The sequence below is a fragment of the Ovis canadensis genome, chromosome 10 (genome assembly GCF_042477335.2).
Source record: "Ovis canadensis isolate MfBH-ARS-UI-01 breed Bighorn chromosome 10, ARS-UI_OviCan_v2, whole genome shotgun sequence".
NCBI classification, from domain to species: Eukaryota; Metazoa; Chordata; class Mammalia; order Artiodactyla; family Bovidae; genus Ovis; species Ovis canadensis.
Window position 1 is genome coordinate 91,040,346 of NC_091254.1, and position 14,884 is coordinate 91,055,229.

The 14,884-nt window shown below is 41.0% G+C and overlaps 1 protein-coding gene across 1 annotated transcript in view; it reads right to left on the minus strand.

Annotated features, from left to right (window-relative positions):
- NALCN (sodium leak channel, non-selective) overlaps positions 1-14,884 on the minus strand; it is a 303,444-nt gene that overhangs the window by 76,602 nt on the left and 211,958 nt on the right. The window contains exon 17 of the mRNA XM_069601972.1: positions 14,272-14,413. Within this exon, the coding sequence (XP_069458073.1) occupies positions 14,272-14,413 (142 nt within the window). The remainder of the gene's footprint in view (positions 1-14,271; positions 14,414-14,884) is intronic.

A 14,884-nucleotide genomic window follows, 5' to 3' on the forward strand; every position in this document is an offset into this window, starting at 1 on the left:
TTGGAGTTCAGTTGTTTTACAATGTTGTGTTAGTTTCTGCTGTACAGCAAAGTAAATCAGCTATACGTATACATATATCCCCTCTTTCTTGGATTTCTTTCCCATTTAGGTCACCACAGGGCCTGGAGTGGAGTTCCCTGTGCTAAACAGTAGATCCTTATTACTTATCTATTTTATACATAAAAGTGTCAGAATACATTTCTAATTCATACCAAGGAGGCCCTGAGCACTGATTTTATAACTAACAGCAGAATAAGCTGGAAGAATAAATACTGTAATAGAATAACTTCAATTCAACTTTGGGAGATTCTTGACAGAAGAAAGATACCTAGATCTTCTATAGATACAGATGTAGAGAATTACCTAGATCTATGTAGGTATCTATATCTGTTAGCCTTGACATGTATTTAGAAACTGTTGTTTCTTTCTGCAAAGAAAGAAGGCCTATACAGGGATGATCTAGTTATTTGATTTCTTTAGTAAAGCCTTGCACAGTTCTTTCAGGCAAGGACAGGCTCTAAGCATTGGTAACTCGGAGCCACGCTGCTCTGCAGTGCCCTCTTCTGGCTGCAGAAGATTCTGACAGGCACCTGAAATAATGAAATCTAGCAGAGTGTTTGGAGAAGGCAATGGCACCCCACTCCAGCACTCTTGCCTGGAAAATCCCATGGACAGAGGAGCCTGGTAGGCTGCAGTCCATGGGGTCGCTAAGAGTCGGACACGACTGAGAGACTTCACTTTCACTTTTCACTTTCATGCATTGGAGAAGGAAATGGCACCCCACTCCAGTGTTCTTGCCTGGAGAATCCCAGGGATGGGGGAGCCTGGTGGGCTGCTGTCTCTGGGGTCGCACAGAGTCGGACACGACTGAAGTGACTTAGCAGCAGCAGCAGCAGCAACAGCAGCAGAGTGTTTTTGGAGTAATGCTTGTCTGCAGTATGTTCTTTAGAGGGTCTCTCAGGAAAGGCTCATGGGCACAATATTACTTGCATCATACGTTGTTACACCTTGAAAGTCAGTTTTCTTAGTTATTAAAAGACCTAGATCACAAACACTCTCTTTGAGCACCCTATATGTCACTCTATTTTCTTCTGACACAAAGCATTGCTACAGAAAAGGCTGATGGGAATCTAAATGTTCTTTTCTTTTTAAATCACTTGTTTATTTGGAGCTAGGTTTTTTGTTTTTTTTTTTTTTAAGATCCTGTTATTTTTCCGGAATAGGTCTTATTTCTGGTCATTCATGATTGATGTTTTTGGATAAATGATGTATGCTTTCAACACATACTTTCAAATCTTTGTGTATTTCAGAAAATGTGAGTATTTCTATTCTGTTGCTTTGGCTTTCCTCTTTTGGGACTCCTAAGATACAGAGGTAGGACATGTTTTAGTTTCTTCCGTCTGCCAATTTCCTTTAAATCATTTCAATCTCTTTCTTCATTTTTCCCTGATTTCTTAGAATTGCCACTCCTTCTCTTTCTTTTTCTCTTAAAGCATCAACTGATGTAGGCAGTCAGGTTATGCTCCTTCTAATTTAGTCTTCATTGCGTTTATTTACAGTTCTTTCCTGAGTCCTAGCACCTTATGTACGAATTGTTCTAATTCTTACTTAGGTTGCCCTCCCAACCTTATGCGATATGCAACATCTTTTCGCTTATTTTACAATAAGTTAGCACAGTTTGAGCTCATTATGAGTGTCTTTATGGCAGCTTTCGTGGTCCACAGGACAGCATTTTCTTCCTTATAATTTTATACTTGTAACTTTTAACTTGTAATCTTTTACTTGTAACTTTTTTATGGAACTTGACTTTGATGGTTTTTGGTTGCTCATTTTCAGGCAAAACTTGTTTTCCTGTATTTCTCTATTTCTCTCCTAATTTCAGAGCTTCCTCTTCTGTGTGTAAATAGCGATCAAATGAGGCAGCTTTATTTCTGGGATTTCCTGGTTGTTCCCACTCCCTCCTGCCAGCACCAGTTTTTTCTGGGTCTGCTTTCTCCTTGACCACTCTTGTTATTTTTGAGCCCACTCCTGGATGTTTTCCTTCAATGTGGAAGGAAGAGGGTATCTGCCTGTTCCCAAAAACATCTGATGCCTGTAACTAACCTTGGCTTCCTCCCTATCCCATGTTACTAACTGAATGTTTGTCTCCCTCCCAGATTCATACGCTGAAGTCCTCACCCCAGTGTGACACTATTAGAAGAGAAGCCTTTGGGAGGCAATCAGGTTTAGATTAGGTCATGAAGATAGAGCACCTAAGAGGGGATGAGTGTCCTTATGAGACCAGGAAAAGATGTCCTTCCCACTTCTACTAGGCGAAGACACAGCAAGAAAGCAATCACTTCTGATTCAGGAAAAGGAGCAAACGCTGACTTTGCCGACACCTTGATCTTGGACTTCCCAGCCTCTAGGGCTGTGAGAAATAAATTTTTGCCTTTTAAGCCACCCAGTCTGTGGTATTCTGTTATAGCAGCTCAAACAGACTAAAGTGAAAGTGAAAGTGAAGTCGCTCAGTCGTGTCCGACTCTTTGTGACCACATGGACTGTAGCCCACCAGGCTCCTCTGTCCATGGGATTCTCCAGGCAAGAATACTGGAGTGGATTGCCATTTTCTTCTACAGACTAAGGTACCATGCAAAATATGTGGCTATCAGTTTGCCTGAACCTGCTTTTACCTAGAGTTTGTGGCTTACCTTGGTTTGTTGTAAATATTGTTTATAGACTTTTGGTGTATTATATAGGCACCCTGTTTATTTTCATGTGGGAATTATAGGAGATTAAGAAACTATGCCAATGTCTCTGTCACTTTCCCAGAAGGCTCCTTAATTTTCTCTTGTTGAATTTTGCAGATTTATCACTTCTATTAGTCTTTTTAAAGAACACAGTTCTATTGACACTTTTATTGATTCTTTTTCTCCTGTTCAATTAGTGTCTGCTTTTAGCTTTATTATCTCTCCCCTGCTGCCTTACTGTGTTGCTGGCTGATTCTTTTCTAAACACTTGAGTTAAGTACTTGGAAGGTTAATGTCAGCACTTATTCCTTTACTAAATATGCATTCAAGGCCACGATTTTTCCTCTAAAAATGCCTTTAGTTACTCTCACAAGTTTGATATATACAACATGCATTATTTTTCAGCTCTAGATGCTTTTTTTTCCCATTGTGGTTTTCTCCATACTCCCTCAGTTATTTGAAAGTGGTTTTAAAATTTCTAAATGTGTGGGTGTTTGTTTTTTTTTAATAGTCATTATTTAGTTTCTAACTTTATTATATGTTGGTCAAATGATGCCTAACATACCGATTTGGTTTCTCTTCAGAATTCCTTCATGGTGTAGTAAGTCATGTTCCATAAATCATTCACGTGTTCTTGAATCAGAATGTATATTCTTTAGTCACTGAATGAAGAATTGTATAAATGGTCATAACATGAAACTGGTAAACTGAGTATTTCAAATCCACTAAATCCTTATTCATTTCTTTGGCTCTTTGATCATATGGTGAGGTACTATATTACATATTTTAAACTTAATCTTCAAATTACTCCTCATAGGTAGGTATTATTATCTCTCTTTCTCTCTCTCTCTCTTTTTTTTTTTTAACAGATGAGAGATCTGAGGTTCACAGAAGTTAGGTTCTCTAAGGTTACTGAGATAATAGACTGCAGAATTATGATTGGAGTTCTGGATTGGACAGTTTTTTACTATATCATGATGTCTATGCAAAGTATCATATTATTTTAAAAGTACTTAAAAAGCAGTATTAAATAAGAGAAAAATTAAAAAGCATTTTGAAAGCTCTACTGTAAGAAGACATTGTTTGCTTGAGTTGAAAGATTTGGTTTATACGTACAACGTGCTCTTACTTGTCCCAACGCCTAATGCAAAATCTTAACTAGCCAAATTCTTCCTTTGTTCTATATAAGCATAATTGATCTTTCAGAATAACAACCATGAAGCATTAAAAGAGATCAATGACCTTTCTAACCCATTAGAGTCAGGATGGTTTGCAGAATTTATATTTCACATTTACTGAATTTTAAAATCAGGGATCCATCACAACTTTTAGCTAACTGGAACATTAATTCAATTTATTTAATCAACTGGAAGTAAACACAAGCCTATCAGGGACTATTAGATTCCTTTGGGGTGCTCCATCTGAAGAACCATCTTTCACTGTAGTAACCTTCAAAATGGAGCCACTAATATTTATTTGAGAAAGAAACCCACAAATATTATAACATTCAACTAACTTTTCTGTTTTGGAGTCGTTAACAATACATTTCTGTTGCTAAGTGGGAAAAAGTTTGAGAGGCCTTAGTTTTCTTTTCTCACTTTGAAAATGTTGACAGATTGATATTAAGTGGGAAAGCATTTATAAAAACACATCCATTAGCCCCAAACCATGGTCCACTGAGCAAGCCTTGATGAATGTCATTCTGCGAGAAAAGTGTAGTATAATTATTGTAATGAACCACGTTATTGAATAAGTCTCCTACATAAAATATAGTAATTGGAAATAAGCAATTACTTAAAATTACACAGGTTGAAGGTGGTATCTCATTTATCTGTACTTGAATTTTTCATGCATCTGTGAACTGAAAATTAATCCCAAAGTGCATATGACAGATCCTGTGTATGGCAAGATGTTTTTTTCCATAAAATAAACTTTTTTTTTGTAGAAGCGCCATTATGCTTAGAAAGGAAAAAATAAAATTAAAGGTGACTAGTGTCAGTGGTAGCAAGGTTAAAATAGACCTATTACAATGTACATAAAGGTGAATATCACTGTACTAGCAAGTCAGGAAGGTTTGAAAAATGTCTTAAATGTGACTTTTGTAAAAAGGAGGTTTTAGATGATGGGTCAAGATTTCTGATCTTAAGTTATTTCAATAATGTAAATTCTGAATCTCAAGAAAACAACAGGCATGAAAGTTAGAATACACACATAGATGTATGTGGACAGAATTGGGCTTCCCTGGTGGCTCAGTGGTAAAGAATTCAGTGGGCAATGCTGGAAACTTGGGTTTGATCCCTGGATTGGGAAGATCCCTTGGAGAAGGAAATGGCAACCCACTCCAGCATTCTTGCCTGGAGAATTCCATGGACAGAGGAGCCTGGTGGGCTATAGTCTATAGGTTCGAAAAGAGTTGAATACGACTGAAGTGACTTAGCACACCAGCATGCACAATATATAGAGCTCACTAGTAATAAAACACAGTACATGCTGGGTAGATTTAGATTATATAGGTAAATGCAAAATGATCTCATGGCCATTATACATATGAGTGAAGTCAGTCGTGTCCGACTCTTTGCGACCCCATGGACTGTAGCCCACCAGGCTCCTCCATCCATGGAATTTTCTAAGCAAGAGTACTGGAGCGGGTTGCCATTTCCTTCTCTAGGGGATCTTCCTGACCCAGGGATCAAACCCGGGTCTCCCACATTGCAGGCAGACGCTTTACCGTCTGAGCCACCAGGGAATCAGGAACATATATATATATATATATATATATATATATATATATATATATACACAGAAGGGCAAAGACTGAAAATCTGCAGAGATTTTTAAAAAATGAGCGGATTCATGATTCTGGGAGAAAATGCCAGATGCTTTTACCCAAACAGCTGTTTGTGAATTTAAAACCCACAGCACTCTGATAGTACAAGGAACAGCCCTTGGTCTCCAATTACAATTCACCTGTATTTGAACTTCAGAGCCAAAGAACAAGAATATCAGCAGGAGCACCAACTATAACACATTGAGACTTCAAGGAAAATAAAATTTGTAAGGACAACTATATGCAAAAGGGAAGAATATTTTAAAAGTACAGCAAAATGTAAATCAAAAGTAGGTTTAGTTTTAGTATCAGCTCTCTCAAACCTGATGTGGAGACTGTACTGAAAACACTTGATCAAAATCTTTCCATATTATGTATAATATAGATTGATTAACTTTAAAAAAACACTTTTTATTTATTTATTGACCTTTAGTTGGAGCATGCGGGATCTAGCTCCCTGAGCAGGGATCAAACCCAGGCCCCCTGCATTGGCAGTGCAGAGTCTTAGTCACTGCACCACCAGGGAAGTCCTTAGGCTGATTTACATTTGATCCCAAATAAATATGCATGAAGGGCTTCCAAGGTGGCTCAGTGGTAAAGAATCTGCCTGCCAAAGCAGGAGATGCGGGTTTGATCATGGGTCAGGAAGATCCCCTGAGAAGGAAATGGCAACCCACTCCAGGATTCCTGCCAGAGAAATCCCATGGACAAGGGAGTGTGGTGGACTACAGTCCACGGGGTCTCAAAGAGTCGGACACGACTGGCTGGCTGACGCACACACAGGTGGACGATGGTCCATGGGGTTGCAAAAGAGTCTGACACGACCTAGCGACAACAAGGACTGCAAACAAATTACAGATGATTCCAAACCAAAAGGGATCACACAATTAAGCAAAAAAGAAAATCAGTGATAGGGAATCCCTCCTCTCGTGTTAGCTGAAAGCAGGAGCATGTGCTTTTTGATCTAGGAGGACTGAGCACCCTGCATATAAAATCCCTAAGAAATGACTGTCAAGTAAATAGCATGCATGCAAATGCAACTGCATTTTAATTTGAGTTCAAAACCATACTGCAAAGATCAATAAAAATGGAAAAAAAGTTTCCATTTAATTGGTGTATTTTGTTTGTTTGTTTGTTTCCTTTCCATTATTACCGTGAATACGTGGGCAATCAATTATCTACTAAAGCCTTCATATGCCACAGAGAGAACTGGCAGGGTTTTCATATTGGGTTTGATGAACACGCTTCTTCCCTCCCCGGGACCACACTACTTTGTATCTTTGTAATAAGGCCCCTGGTTAGTGGTAGCATCGTGCTCTGTTCCAGTCTTCTCCCAGAGAGAGGTTTGAATGGCACTACAGAGTTGCTAAGCTATTATTTTAGAAAATTCTTTCAGAGTAAAAGCAGGAAAGATGAAAACAGGCTATTCTCTCTCTTTTTTTTTTTTTTTTAAAGTGAGTTAACGTTCACCATGGAAATTATAGATCAGGCCGAGTACGTGCGGAGTTACTGGAACAAATCACTGAACACTCTATAATCATGTAGAAAATTATAAAATGCTGGATGGCAATCAACCAGTCTTTGTGAACAGTAAACCTTTCCAGAACAACTTAATTTACTTCTCGAGAGGCAAAGGCACTGGGTAGGCAATGTGGGTAGCAAATGAAATATCATCAAAAATCAGACCTAAAAAAATCAGATTCATGGACAATGAGAAAAATAAATCAGTTACTAATATATTGTGCTCAACTTGGTTGCTACTTCTTAAGGTTCATTTAAGTAAAAGTAAATTTTCTTGGTTGATGACTGTAAGTGCACTTGCTTAATCTGACTTCATGGCATGGTTTAATTACAGTAACTTTTTTCTCTTTTTTTCTTTTTAGGCCACTCTGTGTGGCTTGTGAGAGCTTAGTTCCCCAACCAGGGATGGAACCTTGGCCCTGGTAATGCAAGCACTGAGTTCTAACCAATGGATCACCAGGGAATTCCCTAAAGTAACTTTGCTTCTCCAATGTGATAGGCATATCGTATACTATGCCAGTATGATGCTAAGCATTTAACATATAATTATTTAATTCTTGTAACAAACCTTAAAAATAACAATGATCTCTTGTTTTTTAGATAAGAGTTGGCACCTACATCACATAATCAGTATTACTGGTCTTAATGACGGTTCTATTTTGCTTCTCACTATCAGTTACATTCAGCAGATATACTATCCATTATCTTTTTAAATACTTCCTCTGCCTGGAGCACCTACTTCTTCTATTGCCCAATCTTCCTTCTCTGGTAGGAAGGATTATATACCTTCATCCTGGAGAAGGACACTGCAACCCACTCCAGTATTCTTGCCTAGAGAACCCTGTGGACAGAGGAGCCTGCGTCTATGGGGTCGCACAGAGTTGGATACAACTGAGGCGACTTAGCATGCATGCATGCATTGGAGAAGGAAATGGCAACCCACTCCAGTGTTCTTGCCTGGAGAATCCCAGGGACAGAGCAGCCTGGTGGGCTGCCGTCTATGGGGTCGCACAGAGTCGGACACGACTGAGGCGACTTAGCAGCAGCAGCAGCAGCAGCCTACCTTCATCCATTCACATGTGTTTCTCCCCATTAGACTAAAAGATTCTAAAGGGCATAGTTCAAGGGCATAATTCGCATCCCACTCACTGTTGAATTGCCATAGCCCATAGGAGAGCCATACGAGTAACAGGTCTTCCATAAACGCTTGTTGAGAGACTAAGTGAATCTTGAAGACTTATGGAAATGAAAACGGTAAACGAAATACAGTAATTACTTTTTTTCACTTTCCTCCCCATTTGTACATGTGTTAGCTATTAATTACGAAGCCTTATTATGGACATTTCTATGTGTTTAGCAGAAGACAGCAGACATTATCTCTGTTGGAGAAATAAATCCTCACTGACTTGATCACACGGGTTCCAATGACTGTTCTGGGAAGGGCAGAGCCACTGGGACAGCCCTCATCTCTCCGTCTGTCGCATGCTGATATGACTCTGGGATGTGCCCTCGGGTTCCCCAGACACGAGGTTCTGACCCCAGGAGAGGCGCCCCAGCCAAGGCTGAAGGTCAGAAAGATCAGAGAGCTCCATCAGAGGCAGTTTCTCGGATCCAGCCATGGCGGAGACCTTGACTTTGATGAGATGATTCAGTTCTGAGCACTGAGTGGGTTGCTCTTACTAACAGGTCTCCTGGAAAGCCAAGTTCACGTCTCAGTTTATTGCTATGATTATTAACAAACACTCTACTCAGGAAATAGAGGGTTTAGTTTCAGTAATTTGTTGTTGTTCAGTCACTAAGTTGTGTCCAACTCTTTATGACCCCATGGACTCCACCACGCTAGGCTTCCCTCTCCTTCTCTCTCTCCTGAAGTTTGCTCAGATTTACGTCCATTGAGTTCGTGATGCTATCTAATTATCTCATTCTCTGTCGTCCCCTTTTCCTCCTGCCTTCAATCTTTTCCCAGCATCAGGGTCTTTCCCAATTAACCAGCTATTCCCGTCAGGTGGCCAAAATATTGGAGCTTCAGCATCAGTCCTGCCAATGAATATTCAGGGTTGATTTCCTTAGAATTTCAATAATACAGGGGCGAAAAATGAGTAGAAAACTGCTACCTGATTTCCTACTGCTTGCAAACGAGAGAATCCTTCAAGATCTGCAGGTTTATCCTTTAATTGGAAAGAAAGGGAACCCCTTGAAGATTCCCATGGGGGTGGGGTCACAAAGAGTCGGACACGACTGAGCGACTTCACTCACTCACTCAAGAGATGTGGGGACTGGCACTTGGGAACCCATTTCTATGGGGTTCGGAAGGACATTCACCCCAAGGGAAAAGTGGGACCACACTGATGTCTTTTTCCTTTAGGATTTGACTAAGCCACACAACAGCTTTAAAGATGTTAGATTTTTGTTTGCTCATTGCTTGTGGAGAAGAACAGGTATTTTTAAACTATGTGATAAAAGTAATCAAACAGGGCTATTTTAAAAAACATGGTCTCTGCAAAGTGAGGTTGCCATGGGAATTTCTTACAGTTGTTCAAAGCCAGGGTAATTACTTGGGAAAATCTTGCCTGACATGCGCTTTTGCTTTCTTGCACTGTCTAATCACACACACACCCACCCTCACCCCTCCTGGCTTTGGTTGTCAGGTCTTCCCCTAAACTTGTGATTTCTAGGTTCCTGGGGACTCAGTGTTCTTTGGCAAGAAAAAGTAAGCTGCTCTAGTGCAGAGGGAGTCCGAAGTTTCTCCTGACAGGTAATTGTTAGGAGAAAAGTTTCATTAATACTCTCCTGTTCCTTGGTTCACTGTATGAGAATCACTGGAAGCCAGCCTCTCATTTTCTTCTGATTTCTTACTTGTTTTGGGGAAAACAACCCCCGGGGGAGTTTCTTCACACAGAGCCTTGGGCCTTGCTCTCCACTGGACACTGATTGGCATTTCTAAAGGCAGCTGGAATGTAACAGAAATTTACAAGCACTTGCTGAGAAACACTCTGTTCAGGAATTTTGCTGTGTGTTTGTATATTTTTGTTTTTAAGCAGCTTTTAGAGGTTTCTTAAGAAAAATAAAAAAGGTTTGCCATATTAAAAAAAAACAGATACCAAGGACTTCCCTGGTGTCCCACTGATTAAGACTCTGTGCTTCCAATGCAGGGGACGCAGGTTCGATCCCTGGTAGGGGAACTAAGATCATAGAAGCTGCAAAGCACAGCTAAAAGACAAACAAAATCCTAAAAATACAGATTCCAGATTACTTTCTCCTTGATTTCTAAACACTTCTCTTAATTTGTTATCACTGCAATTCATTAAGTGGGATTTTCTGAATCGGGTTTCCCTGGCCCAAAGCCCTCAAGGATGACAGATCCTAAGTATTTATGAACAGCACCAGGAGTGTAAGCTGGAAACAGTGAATCTTCAAAGAATTAAGTTTGCTTTCCTAGAAACCTAAGGAAAGTCAGAGCTTTAAGAATGGGTGGCCACCCAGGGAAGTCTTTTTTTTTTTTTTTTCCCCGCTGTCACAACAGCATAGCTAGCTACTGCTGAGATGAACAGATGAACCGTGGTCCCTACGGGCCACCTGCCAGATGTTGAAGGCTGTGAAAGATGAATGATATTGTTCTAACTGTAGTTCATCTACATATGGCCAATGAGGGATGAAGGGCAACTTAGGCACTGCTGATGGTTTTCCGTGTATAAGACCATGTACTGTGTGTTTGAATCAACCGAACTTCTAGATGGGGACCGCCTGCAGTCTCCCAAAGGTTCCAGTCCCTTTAGAGCTGAGGGACTTGGATCCCCCGAGGATCAGGCTCTTTGCTACTTCATTACATATTAGGGCATTATGAGAGGACTCAGGTTATAGAATAAGGCTAGAATTGTTTTCTTACTTGTAAGATAGTTAAAAGTAACAGTTAAGCAAGAATATAAAAAGAAGCCACAAACACATAAGGACATGAAACAGATCAGAGATGGCATTTGAAATTCCTCGACCTAACCTGAGGTGGAGATCACCCAGGGAGGCAGGGATGATGGTGAGCTCACAGATGTCCCAAATTCCCTTCAGATGCCCCTTCTCCCCCACCCTCCAGCCTACCCCCACGTCAATCTTTTATTTTTTCTCACCTATTTTGAAATAGTCTGTTCAGGAAACGTGAGAGACATCATGTTTCCTCGCAAAGGGAAAATACATTTTCAGAGAATAAGATTTCGATTTTGTGTTGATATTTCCAATGGATATCATTAGCAGGGATTTAAAAACATGCAAACTGTGGATTTGGCAAGTTGGGCATCTAACGATATCAGCTCTCAGGATCCTTCCTGGAAAGGGCAGGTCATAATCACAGCCCAGACTGGGGCTTCATTGCACATTCTCTGGCTCAAAGTCCACTTCCAAAATACATTTAGAAAATAAGGCAATCTGTGTTTTTGTATGTAAAGTGCAATTTCAGACTGATCGGCTGAAATCAGGCCATTATCCTTTCAGTGGCTCATCCATCAACATAGAAATGTTTCTGCTTCTATGCCATGTACACAATACTCAGTAAACATAACTATGGGGAAAGAGACATGAAAAAATTAATAAGAACTTTTTGAAAAGAGTACATGGAGAAGGCAATGGCAACCTACTCCAGTACTCTTGCCTGGAAAATCCCATGGACAGAGGAGCCTGGTGGGCTGCAGTCCATGGGGTTGCTGAGTCGGACACAACTGAGTGACTTCACTTTCACTTTTCCCTTTCACACATTGGAGAAGGAAATGGCAACCCACTCCAGTGTTCTTGCCTGGAGACTCCCAGGGACGGGGGAGCTGGTGGACTGCCATCTATGGGGTTGTACACAGTCGGACACGACTAAAGTGACTTAGCAAAAAGAGTATAAGTCTGTGCATGTGCGTGCAAAGTCACTTCAGTCATGTCCAACTTTTTGCAAGCCCGTGTATACAGCCTGCCAGGCTCCTCTGTCCATGGATTCTCCAGGCAAGAATACTGGAGTGGGTTGCCATGCCCTCCTCCAGGGGATCTTCCCAACCCAGGGATTGAACCTGTATCTCTTTTCGTCTCCTGTATTGGCAGGCAGGTTCTTTACCACTAGTACCACCTGGGAAGCCTGGAGAAGAAACACACTACAAAATAAATTGACATCAGCATCATGTGTGTGTGAGTCGCTCAGTCGTGTCCGACTCTCTGTGACCTCATGGAATGTAGCCCGCCAAGCTCCTCTGTTCATGGGATTCTCCAGGCAAGAATACCAGAGTGGGTTGCCATTCCCTTCTCCAGGGGATCTTCCTGACCCAGGGATTGAAGCCAGGTCTCCTGCACTCCAGGCAGATTCTTTACTGTCTGAGCCACCAGGGAAACCCCATCGTCATCATCATTGAGAATAAAATCACTAAACTACAGCAGAGAATGGGGGAATTGGGGGAGTGATAAAGGGCCGAAGTTCGTTTCATTCTGGGAGGGGATGGGAGAAAAGGAGAAGAGGAATAAGTAAACATCCTCTGAAGTGTAACGTTTGGAGAATGGGGAGAAACAGAGAATCGTGGAGCCTGAAGGAATTGGTATTTTATGTCCACGTAATAATAGAGAAGTATAAACGGTAAGTCCCCTATAAATGAACCTTCAAGTTGACCACGATTGAAGATTCCAGCATGCGTTTCATCAGCATTGGCCATGAGTGACCCTCTCACTCCATCTCCCACCCCTGACAACCCTCCAGCTCTACTGTCTCCCACCCCTCTCCCTCCTCCAGTCAGGAGCTCTTCCTGCCTGCCCCCTCGATGCCAGCCTGTGTGCCAGCTGCTGTACTGCACTACTGTACTTTTCAAGGTGCTGTACTGTAAGATTAAAAGTGTTTCTTTATTTTTTGTGTTTGCTTCTTATGTATTATGTGTGAAAAGTGTCATGAAGCTATTATAATACAGTACAATACAGCCGACTGTGATAGTTGGGTGCCAAGGCTAATTTTGTTGGCTTAAGAACAAACCAGACTTTCGAGTGCACTCTTGGAACAGAACTTGTTTGTATGTAGAGGACTTACTCTATTTGATGGTAAGCCGCAGAAAAACAGCGGCAATAATTTAAAGGGTTAAAAGAGAAGCTAGGAGTTCCAAAAGGGAAATACATGCAATTGAATTAGATGCTTTCGCAAACTCTACTGAGTAATCTCTTTCACAAACTCTGTGATCCATCTTTCATTTTCTAACTGTGGAATTTGGGAAACAATTCCCTATCTACTTTTCAAATGATAAGTGAAAGTCACTCAGTCATGTCCAACTCTTTGCAATCCCATGGACCATAGTCCACCAGGCTTCTCTGCCCATGGGATTCTCCAGGCAAGAATACTGGAGTGGGTTGCCATTCCCTTCTCCAGGGGATCTTCCTGACCCAGCGATCGAACCCAGTTCTCCTGCATTGCAGGCAGACTCTTTACCATCTGATCCACCAGGGAAACCCAAATGATAAAGACATAGGTAAATCAGAACATGAATAAGATAATGTGCCTAGAGATCATACCTGCCACAGGCCTTAGTAAACTCAATAAATGGTGGTCATTGGGACTAATTTTGGAGACGCTTGCTCTAGTTAGTCTCCTTGGTATAACAACTGGAATAAGTATGGTCTCTTACAGAAAGCAGTGTACAGGCCACTGTTAAACCTGGGCTGAACTTGAGAGCTCAGAGCCCTTCCTTCTGCACATGAAAACCTGCAGGTATGGGGACACTGTCCACCTACCAGAAGTCATGCAGCTGTCACACGTCCTGGCTCAAAAGCTGACTTGTAGAAATGCGAATTTTAAATTTCCAAATTTATAAATGTTAGGTTTAATGATCTCTTCAAACACTAAAATTATTTTCCTCATTATTCTCCTGAGACATTAGGATTTCAGGACCCAGTTGTGTGCCATGGTTCTTTTCTCTAACACCCCCATCCCTCGTTTGCTCAGCTACCTCGGACTCTTTGCGGCCTCCTAGACTGTAGCCCGCCAGGCTCCTTTGTCTATGGAATTTAGTAGGCACGAATACTGGAGTGGGTTGCCATTTCTTCCTCCAGAGTACCTTCCCGACTCAGGGAGCGAACTGGTGTCCCTTACATCCCCTGCCTTGACAGCCAGATTCTTGACCACTGAGCCACCTGGAAGCCCTTTCCTTTAAAAAAGGCTTAAGGAAAAATCTGGTTGTTTGAGACAGTGGTTCTTACCTTTTGGTCAATGTATTTGTTGTCCTCAATCGCAGACCGTTTGGCGTGATCGCAGGATGAGGAAGACGTGGACGGGAGGCTTCGTAAGAGGCAGCAGGTGTCCTGTTGCTGGCGATCAATAAACTGCTTCATGAAACTTTCCCTTTGCAAAAGAAGCACACACACATCAAGCATTATTAACGACATGGAGCAAGGGCTGGGATGGCATTCTGCAAGCACACATTTGCCTGAGTTAAGTTAAAGACGTGACAAAAGTTCATAGAAAATAAGACATGTTCATAGACAAGTGCATAGAAAATAAGACCAAGAGGTGTTTAGATTTAATTGAAAATATTATTTGCAAAATGTTTAATTTAGAGAAAAATTCCTGCATCTTCAGTCATTACTGTTTTTAAAAGTCATGTCCCTAAAATTATTTTTATGCAACAATATTCAGTAATTAATGGTATCTTTGGAATCTTATTGTGGTAATAAGATCTTAGTTCATCTCTCTGAATTTCCACGTATCATAAGAATCCTTGAGAGATAATTTTACACTTAAGGACTAAAAATAACTCAAATGAAACTTCACCTGATCTCCAAAGCATGGGGAGAATTCAAATAACATCTTTTC